This window comes from Neodiprion pinetum, chromosome 3 (assembly GCF_021155775.2).
Source record: "Neodiprion pinetum isolate iyNeoPine1 chromosome 3, iyNeoPine1.2, whole genome shotgun sequence".
Lineage (NCBI taxonomy): Eukaryota > Metazoa > Arthropoda > Insecta > Hymenoptera > Diprionidae > Neodiprion > Neodiprion pinetum.
In genome coordinates this window covers 23,245,944-23,269,163 of record NC_060234.1, presented here as the reverse complement: position 1 = coordinate 23,269,163, position 23,220 = coordinate 23,245,944, and the positions used below count along the sequence as shown (strand labels likewise).

Genomic DNA, 23,220 nt, shown 5'->3' with positions numbered 1-23,220 from the left:
ATTAAGATTCTCCATATTTTATAAGGCAAAACAAAAGATTCATTCTTTTAATTTTGAGCAGAAAAAAGTTCTTGAAAATCGGCCAACGTGTTCGAATTTTATTCTCGTTTTAAATTTGTCGTTGTTTCTTTTTTTTTTTTGTCCACGGTATACGTAACAGCAGCCCGCCGTGGCTCTGGTCATAAATATTTTCGTTTGCTTCTTGTGGCAAAACTATTAGACATAGCTATATGCTCGCGTAGACTTTTTGCAGATCTCACTAAGACCGTGAAAACTCTTGAACGTAACTTTCCACTATCTGCAAGAGCTTAATTGTCGTTCGCATAAGTGTGAGATCCCGTTCTGTTTCGACTTACAAATATCGTTTTATTTGATTTGAGTTGATTTGAAAAATTGGCACGATTTACATTTTAGGGAAAACGAAGCCAACGGTAGCTACCGCGGAATGATATTGTCGAACGAAATGAATGTTCCATGTAGCTGCGCTCCGTAACGTCGACCAACTAAGTGACCGAATGAACGAGCGATTGAGGATTCTGAACGATGTACGAGTATGTGTGGTACAGGTATATCCGATGCAGAGGATGAAAATCGAGCAATATATATACTCGGATTCACGTTCTTACGTACCACTTCGCGGTGATACGGGATGGAGAAATAAAAGATTACCCAGTCGTCACATGATTATTCCATGAGGATAGCGACCTTTTTATACCATGAATCGTGAAAAGCTTTTAAGACATACCACTCCGGCTCCCTAGGCGTGAAAAAAGCCCCGAATTAATCTGCTAAGCTTTCATGGAGTTATCGGATGGGCAGCTTGACTCTGCGTGTAGATGCATGCACATGGGTATGAGGAATTAATTGATTATCGAGTCTAAGGTTCTTAGATTGAACATTACCTAATTGTGGGAAATTCAGGTGGATAATTATGTCTGTACATTGATCAGAACTTCATTTTAGTCAGCTTAGAATGAGTATCATTTTGTACCATTTAAACTCTGGTTGGTTGACTTTATGCATTGAAGTGGATGTCAGATTGATTAGCGATGAGAGATAATATTGATGAGGCGGTTATCGTTGCAGTGAGGATAAAGAAATATCACGGCCGAGATGATCATCGATTACTTTCGAGCAAACGCGTTTTTTAGTACGTTCCAACCCACCACAGTTTACCCTTCCAAACTGTTTAGAGTTCAAGTCCTCTTCCGGCACCAGAATGGAGCAGCCAATTAACTGTACTCTAATAACTCCAATATTCCAATCGTACTCTCTTCGCTCTATTCATCCCTGTGTTTGTTTATTCCATGACTCACCTCTTTTTCACCACGCAGAAATATTATATGAATTTAATAAAAATTTCGTATCCAGAATCAACATGTGCCTGACATTGAATATCTTGTTACGAGTTCGCAGATTGGACATTATCATATGACTACACGCGTTCTAACGTAATTGATGTAATTAATGGTTGAATATTTTGCATCGATTTAAGTGAAGTGGTGCCTAATTCCGTTTCATGGATTAGTATAGTCGAGGAGCTCGTTAATTAGTTTGCCCTGTACATAGACCAGTACCTTCTCCCCTGTACTTCCCCGTTTCCCAGGCGAGGCGTAGCAAGATCAATGGCCAACCACGATGCGGTCAGCTCTGATCCGGTCTGGCAATCTACTGTACAAACTCTCGAACAATCAAATTCAATGCAACTTGATTTGGAATACACTTGTGTTTGCGTCTACGTTTGTTCGGGAGCCTATAAGCTCTTTCTAATTATCGAGGTTCTCTGTATCTTGCGGTCTCCGAGAACGCTGAATCCGAATCTGAAATCAGATTTCCAAAATTCTAAATAGTAACTTCGTATCATCGAACGTCGGACTTGCCATTTTGACTTTTTTCAGCATCAGATATCAATTTTAACTGATTGTGAAATCTAGATATTTTTTCAAAATTCGAATCTACCATAATGGATCAGCGATGTCGAATTCGGAAGTTCTGTCTTGAGATTCAGATCCAGCGGCCTGATTAAAAAACTTCAGATATCGAAGTATACTTGAATTGTAATATTGTCAACAGGTTTTTTCCTTTTAAGACGCGCATGTGTTTCGTTCTGCAAAAATGGCACAACATTTTCCTTGCCCCTACATACGTGTAAAAAATATTACATATGTAAAGAATATCCGATTTTTCAGTCTATTTTTTGCCAACAATGGCTAGCGATTTTTTTATTTGGAAAAAACGTTGACCATTTGTGATCAAATGATAGTCGATCTCTGGATAAGGGTGCTACCCGGAGCACACGACTTAGCGAGAATAACAAACAAGTATCAGAATTTTATTGCAATAACTAAACTCCATGAGAGGGTATGTAGGTCTCACTAGCGCTGTCATAAGTCCGTTATAGTCGGGGCATCTACTTTACCAACAGTTATCCCAAACGTTTTTTACTGACAATGAGTCTGAATTCCGTTACGGGTGTCCATTCACCTAGATGTTTAAAGCTCCGATCGTAATTTAAGTATTTTATTTGCAGGCTAACGTTGAAGATGTAACGGTTAGATGTGAAATTTATATATACGTTAACTACCCTTGTCTAGATATGATGTATAAAAATTAACGATATGGATCTAGGATCTACGGTATGAGCGCATGAAACTCTCTTATGGTAAGTGCGTATATCGATATGAATCTAAGAACTGTGGTAAGAGCATATAAGACACTCTGATGATAAAAGCTGCGCGGCGATAATTCATGTCACAGAGAGCGCTAAACGGTGAATTTATCACTTATCGTTACGTTGTAATATAGTTTTTCTATAAGCTGCGAGGGAATAAGAATAATTTCAAAGCGATTTGCAAAGTTTTATCGCGTCTACATTCACTAAAATATAACTTCACGGCGATTTTACCATGAGTTTATAATTCGCACTCTTGGCATTGCATCATTTTTTTTCGCAAATTCAATTGATTACTTGATTTTGTAAAAAATCCAAAAATTATTGTAATCGTGAGAAAAGAAACATTTTTTTGTAAATTTTACTCATTTGCGCGGAAGCTAATTGACTCATACTAAGTTTTTCCAATTTCTAATTATTAATTATTAGATATTCTCATATTCTTCATTTTTTCGTGCTACCTTAAATCTGGCTTTTTTTTATCCCTTGATGACATTGCAGGCGAATATTATAGTATTACCAGTGCATCTTCCTCTGTGTCTTGGCAAAACTCGCACCACAGTATTCACTGTCGACTATTGGATATTATACTCTGTTAATGCGATACAAATAATATCGACCGATAGAGTCGGTGAGCATGGAAAACCTGACTTTACTTCGGCACCAGTAATTGTCAATACGACTTTGGAAATAACCCGCAAAGACTGATACTACACATAACCCACATCCTCACATGACGATTTAAGGGGGTGCCTGGTCGATTTCGACGTTCACCTATATATCCTCAAATATCGAAGTCTACGTATCTCAATCGCGAAAAAAGACTCAACAGCCCCATTTCAAACACAATTCTCAACAAAAACACTCTAAAGCATTTTCATTTGACTCTTTGACGCATAAATAAAAAGGTGGCACGGATTCTACAAAATCGCAATACTAAATTCCTAGAATCCATGCCATTTCTTCGTCGATGAGAATTAAAATCATGTTCCGATGGTGAATTCAACAAATCATCACGGTAATAGGTCAAAGTGACCGATGAGAGTAATACTTTATACTAAAATGGGTACTTAATTTCACTACTTTTCATGAAACGTATCGTTAGTTTGAACTTGGCTGTCACCAGTTGCCAGTGCTCTATACCGATAAAAGAACTCATCGTCATTCCAGCACCAAGTCATGTCTAACAGCAGTTCCCAGTCATGTGTCAAGGTGGGATCTTACGGTTGTACCACAACCGGTACAATGCCTCGCTAATGGTCAGCTGAGATATTGGGCCAATGATCCGCCGACAATGAGACTTTGCAATAGTCCATGTCTGGCACAACGTCCTGTCAAAGTGGGACCAGTGACGAAAGTCATCGATGTACCGATGGAAAACCCCAGCCCAACGGTGGCCCAGTATTGGTACTACCTTCTGCCGAAGGTTAGCAAGTCATTAGCTGGAATTTTGTTACCTGCAGTGTTGGGATTGAGTGCCGGTAATGCCCTGGGCCATGTGATAAATACGGTAATGTCATATTCCATTCACCATTGGTCCCGTGTTGGGCAATGGTCTGCTGAGCTTTGGCTTGATGTTTGGCAAACGTTCACGATGTCATTTGGTGAGTAGTGTTGTGCCGGTATATTTGGTAATTCGTAAGGATAGGTTGGACACCAAAATTTCTACACGGCCATGATGCGAATTTTTTGTAACTACGCAGGTCACAACTAATCGTGATATAAGTGATTCGTGAAGGGCTGGCAAACATTTAATATTAACTGGTTGATGACTGCTGCGAGTCGTCAAGACATCGTAATTACATTCGCTACTTGACGCGAACAATTGCCATTCGTTACTATTGATCGACCCAAGAATATCTGCATATCTGATTTTGAAAATTCTTAAGTTATTACAAGTATCAAATTACACAAATAAATATTTGAGCTGATTTGTGGATGCAATTAAAAAAGATATTTTGTGTCACATCATGGCTAGACGTAATCATCGTGAAATTCGATAAAACTAGGAGGAAATTTTTGAAGTGGCTTATCAAACAAATCATTTAATATTATCAAAAATTAACGGAAATTATTATCAGCGGAATGTTTTCCGGTCATTTTCTATTATGTCAGGTTTCATCACTTACAATTGAGGCGTGAAATATGGAAAGAATGTTTTATGTATTTATTTATCTGTTTATTAATTTCACAACTCTCATGGTGTTTATCTAATGGCTTGTATGTTACATTTATTCCTTATTTCGTGTTTTCCATTACCTTGTCCGACTACAATTGCAAGTTAATCTTGTTCCGATGACTATTTTCGACCATTTCTACTAATTTCTAATAAAACTGAAGTATGCTCCATTGTACGTGAATAAATTTTCGTTTTGTCTCCCTTCAGAACATGTACCGATTAAAACTTGCCCAGTAACAACGTGATCGTACTTGAAAAACCTGCTGCATTCCTCAAAGAAGTAAGTAAGTAGAATGGAGTTTTATAATCACCGTCGATGCAACCATACGGCGCATAAGACATTAAACCGAGAATAATAGCGCGCTTGGGAAAATATGCAAGTAGCGTATCGTAATTTCCATTCAAACGCGGATATATCCAAGTATCGTATACTTACCGGCGTTAATATCCCGTCTCTCGTATATATATATATTTTGGACAGACATTCGTATAATGACGTAAGCGATACGGCCCGGGGCAAACCGGGCATCGGGACATCCCGGATAAACCGACAGCTATAGTCCGAGTACCAACTGACCGCGAGAGTGACCAACGACGGAAGAAGAGACGGGGACGTGCAACTTCGGTCAGACGAGAATGGGACAGGCAGATAGGGAGTAGGAATAGTTTAGTAGATTAGTACGGACGCGTTGGTTATCTTGTTTCTTCGGTCGATGTGGAATCTTCACTCCGATACCTCCTCACGTCGCGCAACGTGAACTTCCGAGCTTTGCAACGTATTCACCTGGCGTTGGTTAAAGTCCTCTTATCGTACTTACTGGCAGGAATACGATTCAAGTTCTCACTACCCCGGGAAGTGAGGTCTTTCGAACAGTTTCATCAAGTACCGTAGTATCGAAGTGTAGGTAGCTGCACTTGGCTTTCCACATGCGGTGGGGTACTTGCATCTCTGTTATACTGGTCGCAGCAGCCATCGCCGAGACATTGTGCAGTGAGTACCACCTGTCATTCATAGACTTTAAGGTCATCGAAGTGACGATCGTCTGGCGTAACGAATACCTCATACGCGGACAATGATTCGTTGTCTTAATGTCACGACGTACATTGCGCAATACCAAAGTAAAAATACTCCACGGAGTTTCCTTGTTACATCGAAATCTTTCGTTCTTTTTTCCTGACGTGCCTATGCTCGCCTATGATTTGTCAGATGTTCGGTACCATGACGCTCGGCGTTTCTACACGTACCCTATTTTACAGTGTGCCCGTTTAATCACTCCAAAAATTTGTCCCAAAACCAAGGTAATACGTACGATTACACTGTGTGTATGCTGACAGTGAAGTCAACTCTTCGTGTACATCGAAGTGAAAGTGCAAATCGATCGAATCATATGTGTTGGTTCAATATCGTGCCTCGGTGTAACAAAGATTTTTACGCACAGGCTGCACGCCTTGACAGTGTTCATTAATTGCATTCTTCAATCGTTAGAGCGATGTTGCTCACATATATGCATAAAAGTTTCTAGTGAATCTTACAATACAATCGCTTGGTAATACAATATGTCGTTTACCACACATTTCATAACAGTACCGCGAATTATCAACGCACACTACTTTCAATATTCGGAATATCTTGCCCCGTTGCTCGCGTGTTTCATGAAATCCGTAATTTTTTTTCCTGCTTGACCGTAACAGGAATGTATTGGACGGATATTGTATACCTACACCATCCCAAATGTTTAATGAGCTGCGACTGTTTCCATCTTCAGACTGATTCGTTACCACGAAATGAAAACCTTTGTGTCGCATGATTATGTCGAAGGAAAATTTATTCGTACTTCTTTGTCGTCTTTTTTCTCTGCTGCAAAGCAGCAAATTCATTTGCAAGACATATACAAATGCATTTCTCTTATCTGAAGCTCGTTACCGATATAATGAGTAAAAGCTGAGTATTGCACCATTCTATGCAAGAACTTCTTCCCGTTTAATTTCAATTATCATCTCTACCACAACGCACGTTGTATTTTCAATTAAATTCCGTCACTGTTTTTGAATTGATCAATACCGTGATACGTCTCAATTAACGAATAATTACTGGCAGTAAAAGGAATGAAATTAATTATAACGATGAAAGTTGAAGGCAAAAGAGTATTTAAAAAACTTGTCTGAAATTAAATTCTTTGCAAACAGTCCTTGTCGCATTTACAGTGCGGCACACTTTTTTTTTTTTTTTGTTCATGTTTTGTCATTATGTAATTTTTCTTTTCTTCTTCTATGTTTTTCGCCCATTAGGATCTGAGTTTTTTCCAGCTTAGCCATCGATGATAAACAACGAGCTCTTTTGTAGAAAACGATCGATAAGTTTCAGTGCCGGCATTTGAGTATCAAATCTTCAACCTCAGCGCAATATTATATTAATATAAAATCATATTATTCAGTAATTAGTGAAAGCTAGTGAGGCACAGTAAATCCAGAAAATTACCAATCTAGTAACAAAGCTCGTACTCTGTAAAACTTCAATAGTTGCAGTAGCTAAATTTGTTTCCCGCACGTTTGTCATAATAATATGAGTGCCAACTTTAATCTAATATCAGCGGCATGTATATATACATTATATTATTTACGTAACGGAGTCGAATGTGTGATGTTAAAACTAGACGTGAAGTTTAGCATACTGTAGCATGCTGTATCTCTCGAAAACAGTTTCCAGTGACCCTGAAACGGTCGGGTCACGGAAACGCATACTTATATTCGATTCGTCAATATTTCGGAAGATTACATTACCCCGAAGTGTGACGAGGTTTGATAAGTCGATCCACTTCCATACCAACATTCATTAATTTATTCACACGTCTTTCTCGTATACGTTTCTTGTTATGTTCACCCGAAAACTTTTGATATCTCCAAAGGTTAATATTATAAGTAAAAATTGATCGCAATACGCAGAACAATAATATATATAATTTACAGATATGTTTCGAATATTTCTGCGAAGTAGATATATTATTATTCAGTCAAAATCGGGTCAGAGATGTTAGTAATGAAATCTGTTACCGTTTTCCGAACTAACTGAAAATATTTATTTCCGCCCTTGCATTGAGTTATTTATTAGACCCTGTCATTTCCAGCGTATTTATACAATTTAGAGTACATATTACCGATCAAAATTTCTTTCACAATTCACGATTAGAGTCGGTCAATCTTAAACAAGGAGACAAATGACGGTCGATGAAATGTATTTTGAATTGCTAAAAACAGCTGTATGATAATGTAACTTAAATTGCATAAATCCAGTCGAATTTACCCTGTGTTAAATTACCCCTGTAACATTTCCACGAAATACTGCCCTGTTGTGAAATATAAGACGAGTCAAGTGTTTCGGTATCGGAATTGAAGTTGAAATCTCTACGCGTCCAAAAGCCAAAAGCGGCAAATGGCAAAAAATATCAACTCAGCCCTCCTTCAACCCACATGATTAGCTAATCGCTTATGGGAAGATACCCGAAAAAATATGGCAAGCTTGATTTAATTATTATTAATTATTGTTATTAAACAACCGCTAAGCAATAATTCCACTTTTTTTTTTCAGACTAACAGGCTTGACTTTTTTGACCAACCAAACTTAAGCATAACATATTTTTATACGGTTTGGAACGTACAAAAAGACGTATAACTCGAAATTTCTAAAAACTTGTCCGCGATAGCAGAAACCATCATGATTTTGATACCTCAAGTGCTCAAATGAGACAATTTCAGCTAGGCGAAAAATATAAGAACAGTTGAGATTTCCAATACGCAAATTTTTTGCTTTAGAAACAGTTGTGAAAAAATGTTGAAAGCAACGTGTAAAGCATTGGCAAAAATGTGTAATTCATCGTAGTTATATTGGTAAGTAACAATTACTAACGTCGACAGCCTTCGGCCAGACATGCTCAACATACCTATAATATGCGAAACTAAAAAAAAACAACCGTTTCCACTTTTTGTGTTCCTAACTGTGAAATACGAAATTTCTAGAATCTCGAAACGATGCTGATTTATTTTTTTTAAATATTAATAACCCACTGTAATGACATTAAGTTAATAAAATATTCCACTAGGATGTTCATCAGTCGTTGAACGAACTTCTTCTGCGTTGAAGAGTATTTATCCTCTAGCTATAAAATTATTTACGTAATTCAAAAATAATCGAAGAAAATGACGGGCTTTTTATTGCACAATAAATAAAACTTCGCATCTGTATAATTTCGCGTGTTTCAATACAATAAATTTGACCGTCTGCAGTCGGTAAGATATAACTGCGATTTTTAAACAATTATTTGGTTAAGAAGCAACGAAGGTTGAAATACCTCTAAGACCGTGTAAGCACAATCATGTTTTTAAATAAATATGAAAGCCTAGGGACAAAAAATAAATAAATTATACAACAGGTGTGTTTTAACATTCCAAAAAATCAGCTGTCACCATTTATTCATCCACCATTCATTATTCCTAATTGTTTTTCCGGTAGCGAGTTCCTGGTATTTATCGAAAAAAAACTGTACAGAGAGGTCAACAGAAAAAAAAACATGTAGTAAATAATTGCGAAGTAAATCTGGTCTTGAGTATGTTGTACGTTCAAATTTACGTATTATGTTTTGTATCAAAACGTACGAAAATCGTGAATAAATATCCTCAAATTTTCATAGAATTTTCAGTTAATAGATGTATTTTATGTAACACTAGTATGATTTACGCATCATTGTTACCTGCGTTCCGTACGTAAAGTAATCATTTTAGAAACAGTACAAGAAGGAGAAACGGAGTACGTAAATGTACACTTTTACGTCCTAGTACTTAAAAGTGTTCTTTTGTACACTCCGCCATAAAGAAAGAACTTGTAAACCCCACTTTTGCTACATAAAGTATTGTGTGCACCATGGAGACAGTCTTTTTCGCCTCGCATATTTGCGATATTCGTCTTCGACTTCCGCGAGCACTGGCTACTTTTGCATGGGTAATTCCAGAATGATTTCGCGGAAAACGACCCTGGGTTGAATTCATTTTTGGCTTATAGTTTCCTTTTAAGATCAAGGCGGCCAGTTGTCGCTTCAAGAATCTTCTTGCTTAAGCATGTGCAATAATAAAAGATAAAAATAAAAATTTAAAAGCAGTTTCAAGTTAATTCTGACCTCGGATTTCCATACACTTTACTAAATTCTCTCCAAACTGTTTAATTCCAAAAGTATAAAGGTTACTGCTAACAACCCTACATCTATACATGCACGTATATTGTAGTGAATAAAAGTACTCTATCGAAGTGAATAGAAAGTTCATTAATGTACATAAATATATGTACATTCATAAGCTGTCTATCATCACACGCGTGTGAGTCGACACAGAAGCCGGAACCTTGAATATGTAAGAATCGGCGCCTCAAGATCATAACAACCTGTACCGGTTTTACCTATAAAATTCCCAAGTGTTTTTTTTTTTCCACTCGGGCCCGAAGCAGCCTCTGAAGTACAGTTTTTATCGGTAAACGTTTCAGAGATACAAGTTCCTAGAATTTTTCTGTTCTCTTCTCACAGATGACGTGGTGTCAGATCTACCCACCGAAACACGCAAGAAAAGACAGTTTTCTCTAGGATCTCTGACGCAAACGCTGGGAAGACCGAGTCGCCTTAGCAGCAACAGCGACAGGGAATACAGCAGGACCACAGATCGCTACACGGAGGATCAGCCTTCAGGGCGGCAGATACTCGGCTTTCAAGCCCAACCGGTGATGAACGGCCTTGGTGGAGTCTCTGGTATAGCGTTGGATGTCCAGGCGGGCGGATTTGGAGTTTCAACCGCCCTAGGTCTGGGCGTTCAGGGACCTCAGAGATCAGAACCCAACGGGCCTCAATCCGGCGAGGAAAGGCCGCCAAGTTTCCAAGGACGGCCAGGCAACAATCCCCCAGGTCTCCAAGGACGGCCAGGCAACAATCCCCCAGGTCTCCAAGGGCGGCCAGGCAATAATCCCCCAGGTAACCAAGGTGGGAGGCCGCCGGGAAGGCCCGATGATAGACCGGGAAGACCCGATGACAGACCGGGAAGACCCGACCAAGGATTTGGACCACAAGAAGGAGGACCTGGAGAACGACCCGGACCGTATAATAGGAGACCGGAGGAATCGAATGGCTTTCAAAATGGAAGACCTGACCAGGTTGAAAAACTATCCGTGATTACTCTCGATTATCATATTCTTAAATTGAAGCTAAGAGATTGTCCAGATATGCTTTTCATGCTAACTTTTTAATTTTTGATCGTGTCTTTCAAAATTTTTAGAATTCACGATCTATTTCTCACATAAATGGTTTCAAGTAAAACAACAAAACACACATGTCTCTTAGATCAGTCATCCGATACTTTGGCTTGACCAAATCGAGGGACATGGCTGTTTTGTTTTGAAATCTCTTCTACAAGCTGGAACCACAGTCAATAAATAAAAAAATACAAATAGTGGAAGAAGACGGTTTTCTTTTCGTTTCTATTGAAACAACTCCGAAACGAAAGCTTTGAGCATAAAGATGTATCGGTTATTTTTTGTTCGTCGTGAAATTTTCTAAATGATGAAGTTTTTTCCAAATTTGCAATTGTAAAGTTCAAGTTACAAAATGCAACAAAACAGCCCAAGAAAGAGTCTTTTTCAATGGCTGTAAAACAATATTAAAATTCAATATATGGTTACGAAAATCGAGGATTGAGTGGTTCGTTCTATCCTGAATTTATACCCAACGCGCCGTTCTTTTTTTATGTTGTTTTTATTTATTGATTGAACGACGGCTTCAGTTTCTAGCAAGTCGCAGATTTCAAAGTATACATTGTTTCGAAGAAATTTCAGAAAAAAAAGCAGCCGTGTTTACCAATTTGGTCACATCACTGTAAAGTTGACCTCAGTTTTGTCAAAAAAAATTTGGATTGAAATACAGAAATTTACAATTTATTGTTCGGAGACAAGATTTAGTAGAAATAAAAGATTTCAAAATTTTCAAATGAACCTTTTTTCAACCAGGGTGGAGTTGATTCACGAGGACAAGGTGGGCAACGTCCAGGGCAGCAGAATGAGAGACCTCAAAGCACGCAGTATGATTTTGAAAATAATAGACCGATAACTGCGAATAATGGTAACCAAAACTCAAGGCCGACACAAAACAACGCAGGGAGACCTGCAGGGAGTGCAAATGACTACCAAAGCAGTGGAAATAACGTTCAACCGTCAAATAACCAAAACCGTGACGAAGATGAAATCAACAGTTACAATGGCGTATCCACCGCATCTCAACCGCTATCAAACCGAGGACAAGGGAATAAAAAATGTCGGCAAGTAGGAGGATCTGATAATCAAATGAAATCTGACAATGAATTTAAGGGGAAGGGCCCAATTCGCCTTATTTCGATTCGCCTCAGTTAGCCGATCTTGCGTAACAATACATTACGCACTATCTTATTACATAGAGTATTATTCGACTCAGGGATTATTCGAAATGGCTTTTCTCATACGCGATTACTCTACTGGCAGTTGGTTGCATGTATGTTATTAACGTTATTTGACAGTATCTGTGCGATGGTAAAGGTGTTGAAAAAAGGGTAATTTTCATTGTTGTGCCACATAATTACAGTATTAGAGTGACCCGAGCAATGTCTTCCAGTAAGAAAGGAATCGGGTTAAACTTACCTTCTAGAACATTGGAAATTACATTTCGCGCCACGTTCTTGGATAATAAGGTAGTAGCGCTACTTTCCGCTAGCTATCAACTTTGAGTGTACGATGCGTTGTCGAGTTTAGCTTCAGAACATTTTTTGTCCACTGCGGCATAGCAAGTTTAGTGTATTTGCAGTGGTCGTTTTTGAGCTTTTTAGAAGTCTCTTTTGAGAATCTCAAGATGGGCCACTCACGCAAGAGAGAGCTGAAGTTGCGCGAGGAAGGAAGTTCAGAACCTTTGGTCTGCGAAGTAAAAAAAAACTACGAAAGAAGCTGAATCGCCAGAGGATGCGCAATAGTCGTGATAGTAGCAACAAAACCTCGAGTCAAACGGGTAATGCTTTTTTCGACACCTGTACCCTTGCACAGATACCGGTAAATAACTTTCTACTTTTGACAAATCGAAGTAAAATACACATCCCACAGGACATAGGAAATGAAACCTACATGCAATCACGTCCCGGTAGAATAACGCCGTAACAAATATCACACGTGTAGATTAATGTTCTGTGGAATCAGATCGTGAACAATGTGTAGTGTACAAAATATCCATCAACCGTACCAACGATATTCATGTGGTGACGCATTAAATGTTTTGAAAGAATTCAGCATGTAATTTATTACAAATCACATAGGAAATTACAAGAGCAAAAATCATCAAATATACTAGATCAAAAAGTACAGTAACAAATCGTATATTCAACTACACAGGATGAAGTAGAAATAAAAAAATAGGTATCCCCTTATTCTCCGCGAGGAATAACCCGTAAAGTAGGTGAAGGAAATAAAAATGGCGAGAGTATGAATATGCAAGTTTCACGTAGAATGCCTAATGAAAACTGCAGCAAAATTTTTTAAAGAATTCTTATGAAAATTATAAATAATGATTGCATAATCTGACGGTTATTGCTTACAGTGGAAACCAGTACACGTGTCAGAACCGAGAGTGCGTCCCGAGGAACGCCCGATGCAATGGTATCAACGAGTGCCAAGATGGATCCGATGAAAATAACTGCCAAACAGGACAGTAAGTTTCTGAATTCTGAGCCACTTTCAATTTTAACAATATAATGAGATAGCAAAGATCAAACAAATTCCCCATCAAACGGTAAACGAACATAACAAAACTGGCATAAAACGTTCATCAGCTTCATAGATGAGTCGCCTTCGAGTCTCGCAACGACGAATCGCCGCAAAGTATCCTTAGACCAGTAAACGCTGATCAAAAATCATTTTTGAGTTGCTATCAAGGTTGCTATCAGGCATGAAATTTTCTGCGGTGTAGCTTCCTGACAATGAGTTTTGACTACCCATTTTTGGATTTATAGGAGTCGTCCAAGCCAGGATTCGTCTAGCGATTACACCACAGCGGCACCAATCACTCCGACATCCGGTAGTACCACGGGTGGGTGTATTCTGCCGGAACAACCGACGGGAGGACGCTATGAGCTCGACTCATGCAAGAGACCATGTGTGCCAAGCACAGGATCCAGAGTCCCCCTCAGCAGCTTCCTAACCTACATGTGTAACGAGGGCTACACTCTGAAGGGAAACAACGTTTCTTTTTGTCATAACAACGAGTGGTACCTGCCCCCAACTTGCGTCAGTGAGTTTACACGATCGCATATACGATATTGTGCAAACGTGATCGGAGACTTTATCAAGGGAATGCTATAGTTAATCATTACCGACTGAGAATTACCTGAAAAATGATGAATCGCGATCACGGTTTCGCATTTTTCGCGTTGTATCTTCATTTTTTTATAAAATCATATAATGTATTGGTTTGATTTTGTTCAGAATTATGCCTATAGTCTGGCTGATATTCCTTTTTGACATGCGTGATCCGTGGACTTGGATGTTGAGAGATATCTAATTGTAAGTCCACGTTGAAATCGAGTATAGCATCCCCTTAAGGAGCTTGATCGGACAACAATCTATCCTTTTTATTCACTTTATTCCGAGATACTCGTTCGTTCAGTGCTTATCAAATTATTATAATACGTTAGCTACAAGAGTGTCTGAAAATACAAAAGTAGAAAACACTGGAATCATGAAAAAAGACTTAGATATCGATCCCTCGTTATAAATGGCTTCGAAAATCATAGAAATATAATAGAATCGTCCTTATGTTGTTCAGGCGACTATTTTTTACGAATTAACCAATAGACTTTTTTTAACATGTTGGATTTCATATTAACATTGCGCCGATATTAATTGTGAACAACAAATGGCATTATTAAATTGAATACGGGAAAAATCTGTTTCGGTGATTTTGTAGAAAATAGCCCGAGTAAAATAAACCACCGTCAAGTCAGATCTAACGAATCTACTAGCTTTCTAACAATTTTGAAAGCTCTTGTTTGAAATTTTAGTATTTTTTATTTTTGCATTTTTGAAGAGAATCTTCGTAGTTTACGGATATAATAACTTCCTAAGTACTGTAAAATAAAACGATATCAAGCTTTGGCCAATCAACCTCCTCAACGGTCGATTAATTTCTCATAATCTAATACTAATTACATGAATCCTTATCTTTGTTTTTGAGCCTTAGCTCTACCTACAAGCAGTTATATTCTTACATGAATTCTTCAGGACTTGACATCTCCTGATTTATATGCAACAATACTGAGATACCTAAATACTCCCACTTTTCTTCATCTGTTTGCATTGAGAGAAATGAAATTTCGAAGTGGACTGAATGAATTTTTGTCGTTCCATAGGGCAGTATTTGCTATTCATTGTCAGATAAATCCTCAATTGCTATATACGTATTAATTTGGCTGTACTATTATATTAATCAATTGATTTTCAACTCACTAAACTCTTTGAGGAACTGTTTTTTTGCCGCTCATTGTCGTGCAAACTGCGTCATTTAGTAAACGCTTATTGAAGATAAATAAGTCATACGCGGCTAGGGTTAGATGCCGGAATAAATCAAGAACAAAGTTTGTCGCTACCCTTTCAGCAATTTTCTAGCGTATATCAACACGGTGATATATGTCCGCATTTAATCTTGTGTTTAACGAATTTGAGATAAGTTATTACATTGTATCGATCTGTGTCAGAAAATCACTGCTAATGAAAACTATAGCCTTTCAAACATGAAACCAAAGATATCTCATAGACTTCTTTAATCCATGCAGTAATGAATAACATTTAAACCATACCAGAAAATGTTAGATTTACCGTATTTTAAGCCTCTTTCAATTAAAACTGACAGACGTACCTTCGGAATTTGACAAGTCTATTCAACTTTACGTACGTACGTACGACGTTGTCTGGTTAAATATTCACATTTCTTTTCGATGAAAGCATTACATCGCCATAAATAGAGAATCAAAAAATACAGATGTGCGTATATTCAAAATGCTTCAGAAACTTGCTCACCGCTGAAATCGAACAGCGTCGACATTATCTGCAAGCTTAACGGTGCGATCGTTTCCTGCGAATCCAACATCTCGCCGGGGACCAAGGCCACATTAAACTGCAAGCATTCCTACAAACTTCCACTTGCTGATGATCCTGTGTACAGGGATCTAACATGCCTTGAAGAAGGAATCTGGGACCGTACCCTGTTTCGCTGTCTTCCTGGTAAAATAGCAGTTTTCTGGATCTTGATATGCTCCTGGAATAAATTAAGTTAAATCAGAATGGGCCGAAAACATTTTTCGATAACAAAACGACGTTTTTTTGACTAACAAAACATTATCTGTCTACTCTTTTGACGTATATTTTGCGTAAAAAAGTTGCTGTAGATTCAAAAATTATAGAGTCAAAAAACTAACAGACGTTGACAGTGTCATATCATATGAAAAAAAAAATCACTCTTAGTAAAATAATATACATCGAAACAAACCGGTACATTTTAGAATTTTTTTTTCTTACATTTTATCCATTTCAAACTGATATTATCATTACACCTGATAATTGGATTTTGTTATCATTCTTACTAGTCAAATAAAAAAGTCATGCAAGTATTGTTGACCGTTGGATTGTATATTCTGGGATATATGAGTTCTCAGTTAAGCAGTTAAAATTTTTTTTTGTTCTTTGAATTCTTTCTTATTACGAAGTCTCATTGCCAGTCTAACACAGTTAGCTATTCGTCATTATCAAGTCTATAATTTTTTTTAAAATCACTGACATTAAACTTATTCAAGATTTAATACCAATGTGTATTTACATGATAACGGGAGGAAAATTACCATTGCTCACAAGAGTCAGTCACTTCTCGCATCAAAGGTGTTTTTCGGTGAACACATCGTAAAGAAGTGACAGGTATGAAATGGAATTTAGAGACTAACGACCAATGTCAGAGAATGATTTGAAACTGGCGATTACACAATAGTCTCAAAACTTGATGGTTTCCATCCTTACTCGAAAAGCCTTTTTGGTTGTAAAAAAAAACCGCTCCGAGTCGGAATTGATTACTAAGTAATAAGTTTTATGTGATGATTAAGGTTTTAAGAAAAATTATAGATAAGATGATGGTTAGCCGTGCCTAGCCGAAACATCATTATACCGAAGGAAATTTTTGAAAAACACGATTGACCGCGCATCTCTAAACTCACACGTCTCACAATCAGCATACAACATATTTTCAAATTAATGATATATATTTTCACAGACTTGTACCAAATTTATCAACCTTTCAAAATCATATTCAACAGAAGAACTGTAAAATAAGATCCCGTTAAGATGTGTTAAAATGTGTATTTCGTTGGGATTTGAGAAATTACATTGCAAGTGAAAGTTTCGCAACACAGGCTAATATTTGTGTATTTTAGAATGCGGAACAGCGGTGGCACACGGAAATACTCTGATTGTCAACGGTTTTACGGCGAAACTTGGCGTTTTTCCTTGGCACGTTGCCATTTATCAGAGAAATTCGCCTGGCTCTTTCATGCAAATATGCGCCGGAACCTTGATCAGCCCTGCCCTCGTCGTATCCGGTACGTAACCAATTTCTTCGCCGATTTACCAATTTATATGTAAAATTTTCAGACTTTAATTAATAATATTTCAACACGCTGGAACAATCTGTCGCGGGAATTAGTATAAGAATAAATAGCAGAATTACAGTCGGATAAAAATAATTTACGTGACATTCTATGAAAATACGGAAAAATCTTTATTCATTTAATTTTTTTTTTTTTTTTTTTTTGCGAATATTTCACAGAAAACAATGAAATTATCTATAACAAAAAAAATCAACTACCAAAAAAAATTAAAATACAAGTCCGTGAATTTTCGTAATCGAACCTGAACTTCTACAGAAGTTATGATTGCCGACAGTTCTCTGCGTCAAAAATAAAATAAAAACTTAATCTGCCACAGGAATCAAAATAAAATTCCGCGAACTCGTTTAAAATTGTACTAATTTATACGACGATATTTACAGTTAAATAGAAACGGTTATAGATTCGTGTAGATAACTGCGGAAAATTGTGAGTTCTAACAATAATTGAGGAACTCTACAACTCGGAAACGAACCAATTTTTTTACCAGATTTCACGGAAAAATATTAATTCCTAAAAGTGATATGACTCTATTGGATTACTAATACGTACGATAAAGTGCGAAATACTATTCTTGACCCACCGCTAGATTTCGCATCTCTTTCACAACTAAAGCTTACTGACGAGTCGTTAAGTATGTAGCCGATGATGATTTTAAGACTCATTTTACCTTCTAATCATGATCGCAGCAGATTTATATTATTTTTTGGTCTATTTTCGAACTCACCTTATCTCGATAAGTGAGTTTAATGCAAAAAAAAACAAAAAAAAAACAAAAAAAAGAAAACATTAGTCATTTCTGCATACCAGGAATTCCAAGATACTGTAAATGTTGAGTGCATTGTAACAATTAATGTACGTAGAATGATCGCTAAAAAGCAAGCCATTCTACAATTATTTATAAAAAACCGTTCGATCAAAGAAAAATCTTTTTAAAAAACTATTACAGTATTCCAAATGCTGTAAAGAAATACGGTAAAATAATATAAATAAATTTTTGTAGAAAATCATATAAATTTTTTCGACGACAACTCAACTTACAATATCATTCCTAGTCACACGATAAGCGATAGTTTCAGTTGAACTACATGCTTTGTACTGATAAAATTTTTTCTTCATAATTCTCTACTCGTTGCCCGTTCACAGCTGCGCATTGTTTTTACGAAGATACTATCAACGAAGTGCAAGATGCGAGCAATTACGCGGTGGCTGCGGGTAAACATTACCGATCTTATAACGCGCCAGAAAAGTACGTCCAGAAGTCTATGGTCAAGAAGATTGACGTTGCTACGAGGTATTACGGAGCCAGCGGGAATTTTGCTGAAGACATTGCTTTGGTGCATCTGGAGACCACGTTCAATTTGTCGACATTGGTCCGTCCGATTTGCATGGATTGGGACAACAGATACGAGAGAGAACAGCTCCAGAATGGGAAAACTGGAAAGGTATGCGAACTCTAACGATTCGACCCCATCAGCTGAATCAAAAGTTGGAAAAAGAGAGCAACGGTTTAAAAATTTTCCAGTCAATTTGTTTGCGCCAACAATAGTAAACGCGAATAAAATAAGATCCCGAATATGAAGCAGAAACGATCCTAAGCAAACTCGAATAACGCAGGCAAAAAGTCAACAATTTGAGACAAGTTTTTACAATGCTGTTTCTCATGTGTTAAATTGTCGATGAACTTTATTAAACTATGAGTTTTCTCTTCTAAACAGGCTGTGGGCTGGGGCAAAACCGAGGCAGGGGTTCCTAGCGAAGAGCTTCAGGAGATAAACTTGCCCTTCATCCCGTACCAGGAATGTGTGTCCGCAGTTCCAGAAGAATTCAAGGGTTATGTCACAGCCGATAAATTTTGTGCTGGTTACTTGAACGGTACGTATGTGCACAATATATTGTGTACACGCATGCAAATTTCCTGTGAACTTGTCGGATTGTTCGTGATATCTGGAAATCAATCGTAATCCATTCTGATAGATTCGAAATTGAGCCAATTTTGATTGTGTTAGTCGTCAGACGATAAGAAAAATGTATTTTCCACGAGAAATCGATAGGATGTTAACTATTGGGCCGGTAACTCAGGCAGAGTTACAGTTGTTCTAATTTCTGATCATGTACTAATTCCATTACGATAAATTGTATTATTCAAGATGGGATGTCCATTGACAAAAAGGAAGAAATCGGGAATTTTTTTCCCCCTATTGTTAATCAGTTTTCTTGTTCAGTTCATATTCAGAGAAATAAATTTCGAGGAAAAGATGGTCTGTCATGTTTTCTTACTGTTTCTACAGAAATTCTACTAAAAAACTTTTATAGCCTGCCAACGTTTTTTCCAAAATCCAAAATTTACCAAAAATTCACGGAGGCTCTTGATAATGCATTAAAAAATTCGGTTACCTTAACCTCACCACCTTTATCCAAAATAACTTGAGCAACATCGTGGAATGCATTTTTTAAGCCCTATAACGGTGCAAATACTGCCGTTGAATTTTTATCAAACTTCTTACACACTTATGTACATTTTGTTTGATCCTAACTACAAAATAAAAACTACTTTATTCCATTAAATATCATTTCAATTTCGAAATACAAATGTAATTTGCATTCCGTTGCGTTTCAATTACAAAATTATAGAAATGCAATTCGGTTTCTATTTTATCATATCAACATAGAAAATACAAATTTCATTTGTATTTCACGCATCTCCAATTACGAATTACAAATGATGAACTTAATATGTATTTCATTGCCGTTTCAATTACAAAATGTATATATTATTTAGAATTCCAAATTGACTAATTACAATTTCACCCGTTACCGCTACTTCTTTTCATAAATGGTATTTTTTTTTTTTTTTACAGGATCGAGTCTTTGCGAGGGCGACAGTGGCGGTGGATTATGTTTCCAACTTGATGGTCTCTGGTACCTTCGTGGTATCGTTAGCGTCAGTCCCGTGTCCCAAAACACGTGTGACAACCATTATTACACAGCGTTTACGAATGTCGGACGTTTCCGGGAATGGATACGTGCTGCCTATATTGGTGTAGCATGAATGTAACCATACAATTATGTAGCATGATTTCGCACGATCTATTAGTCTTTTATCCATCCACGGTATATTCAACCCAGGATTACACGTCACTGCAGGAATCGATTGATTAGAAACAATTACTCAATGTTTACTATACAACCACGGAGTAAAGGGTCGTTCAATTATCTCTACGTAACTGCAACGACTTTCTAAACCAGTTTAACCACCTCCTGGATGTCGCAAAAATCACTTTTCAACAATTGAATCTTACCCCAATTATACGATATTTTGGCAATAATGTTTTGCTATTGTATAGCCTGAATTATTTTACACTCTGACGCATATATATCCAGCTATGTTTCATTTCAAATAAATTTACCGTTTAATTGTAACATCACTCGACCACGGATTGGAGTCGCTCTATACATGCACGTGTATGTATATGGGAGAGTTCACGTCAAATCGAACGAAAAAACGAGATTTTTTCTCTAACCACTTTTGATGTTTTCGCCATTTTACTCACTTGAAGTTTGCAGATTTTCCTGATCAAACATTTTCTTACCACAGCTAGTCGAAAAATTGGCATTCGACGATTTCTTATTTTTTCAAGTTAACATAGCTTAAAATTCAGATAACATATGAAAAAAATTCCTACACAAAAGTTTCGGATCTTCGTATGAAATTAAAAAAAAAAATTTTGCGCGATTTTTCATGCCTCGTTAAAGTATAGTTTTAATAAAAAATCCACGAAAATCGTAACAAAATAGTGCCCGACTCAAGTTGGCTGAAATTTTTACACAGCATGTCTTTTTCAATACCAGAGATTGTCTGTAAGTTTCGTAGTGGGCGGAAAAGTAGTTCAAAAGTTACTTACAAGTAACAGTTTACATGGAGCTGTGAAATTTGTCATTCATACGTACTGTAATGTAGCGGTATGAACGGTAAAAGTTATACAGTCGGTATTACGATACGCAACACATCGTTGAATTTTTACCTTCGATGAATACTCTTCAAAAATATTCTCCGGCCTCACGTATCGTGTCAGGAATCGTAATAAATGACGGACTGAAGCATGCTCCTCAAGAAAAAATCGTCAACTGTTATAAACAACACGCGTAACAATTGAAGATCACGCTCGAGTGCGCAGCAGCGCCACGCGGAGGGTAAGCAAATAACTTGCCGCGCCGCGAAGTTTGAACCGAATTCTCGCCACTTGGTGAATATTCGTTGATAAGTATATCTTCTGAACCACTGAACCGCCCACTGTGAAATTTTCAGACAACCTTTCGCATCGAAGAAGGCATGTTGTGTATAAATTGAGGCCCATTCGATGACGGCACTTTTCACTTACGAATTATTTGCACGCATTTTGTAACAAAACTACACGGAAACGGGGTATGAAAAATCCGAAAAAAATACTCTCGAGAAGTTCACAAGAGAACCTGAAATTTTTGTCAAGGAACTTTTTGCATATGTTATCCAGGAAAAATCAAAACATTGTTGAAAACAATTTATTGGATGAGTTGTGAATAAATCATGTGTCGAAAAAATTTGAAAAAATTCAAAGTTCATCCTTTCAATATGTACTTTGACTGTGTGAATGGGCAATCAGATTAAAATGGGTCAGAGAAACCGAACGTTCGGTTTGACACGGAATACGCCATATATATGTGTAACAGAGTGCACCAAAAGTACTAGAACTCCTGACTAATTTTTGAAAAGGTGTAGATATCGAAATGAAATTTAGATAAAACGTATCGGACCCAAAAATGAACATTTTAGAAGGGTGTGCAATTCCTCCACACACTTAGGGGGATGGATCAGTGGAATAGAGTGAAAATTTTCAGTAGGGGATTGAATGCATCAATCAGGCTGAAATTTGGTGAAGACACGCTGTTCGAAAAGATCTTTTAAACTAATCATCATTTGTCCCTGAGTAGTTCAAGATTTTCATCTCACCTTCCACATCCATCCCCCCTGGATGTGGAGCGAATTACCGATCCTTCTAAATCGTACCTATTTAGTCCCATACATTAGATCCTCCACATATTATTTCGATAAATGCATCCGTTTGAACGATAGTCAGGGATCCCAGTACTTTGCCCTGTACATGTTATCTACCAAATACATTGCAAATGACCATAATTGTAGTTACACGTTCATTCCTATTTAAGTGCGTATACTCTACTTTAAAATGCGATTCCTCCTGAATCTAATATAGGTATAAAACACGAGCAAATATCAACGAACCGTGTATATAACTTATAATGTTTTCAATCACATGTATTTGTAAATGAATAATAATGTATGCAAATTTTAAGAGCTTGAATATATAAAAAATTTTCCTCAAAAGTACATACTTTAAGTTATCGCAGTGTTTTCTGACATTCCACTCAATCGATTTCCCTAGAATTTTGAAGTATCCCCATTTGTTAACAAGCGGACTTGGGCTGACCATGAGGCAGCTTTTGAACTTCTTGTTTTCAAATTCGTTTCGAGCTGAAATAATAACGATGATGATGATGATGATGATGATGATGATGATGATGACGATGACGATGATAATGCTTACTGTCATCTTTGCTGCTGCGATAA

General features: G+C 37.3%; 1 protein-coding gene across 3 annotated transcripts; it reads left to right on the top strand.

The window, feature by feature from the left end:
- Nucleotides 1-4,250: 4,250 nt before the first annotated feature.
- LOC124214156 (modular serine protease-like) lies at nucleotides 4,251-22,980 on the top strand. Of its 3 annotated transcripts, none has more exons than XM_046616251.1 (10): nucleotides 4,251-4,275; nucleotides 10,418-11,034; nucleotides 11,884-12,191; nucleotides 13,490-13,600; nucleotides 13,902-14,179; nucleotides 15,952-16,167; nucleotides 17,364-17,528; nucleotides 18,741-19,039; nucleotides 19,313-19,469; nucleotides 20,456-22,980. In XM_046616251.1, the coding sequence occupies exons 1-10, from the start codon at nucleotides 4,266-4,268 to the stop codon at nucleotides 20,644-20,646; spliced, it is 2,352 nt and encodes a 783-aa protein (XP_046472207.1). In that variant the 5' UTR covers nucleotides 4,251-4,265; the 3' UTR covers nucleotides 20,647-22,980. The 3 variants fall into 3 exon arrangements, with proteins under 3 accessions (XP_046472207.1, XP_046472206.1, XP_046472208.1); XM_046616250.1 differs by having other exon boundaries at nucleotides 10,418-11,049; XM_046616252.2 differs by lacking the exon at nucleotides 4,251-4,275 and adding an exon at nucleotides 5,399-5,841 and having other exon boundaries at nucleotides 10,418-11,049.
- The last annotated feature ends 240 nt before the right edge of the window (nucleotides 22,981-23,220 follow it).

Coding starts and splice junctions, on each gene's coding strand:
- LOC124214156 (XM_046616252.2), top strand. CDS start 5,778: ATGCGGTGGGGTACTTGCATCTCTGTTATACTGGTCGCAGCAGCCATC. Junction 14,180..15,951: donor CCTGCCCCCAACTTGCGTCA/GTGAGTTTACAC, acceptor AAAATGCTTCAG/AAACTTGCTCACCGCTGAAA. Junction 17,529..18,740: donor CCCTGCCCTCGTCGTATCCG/GTACGTAACCAA, acceptor GCCCGTTCACAG/CTGCGCATTGTTTTTACGAA.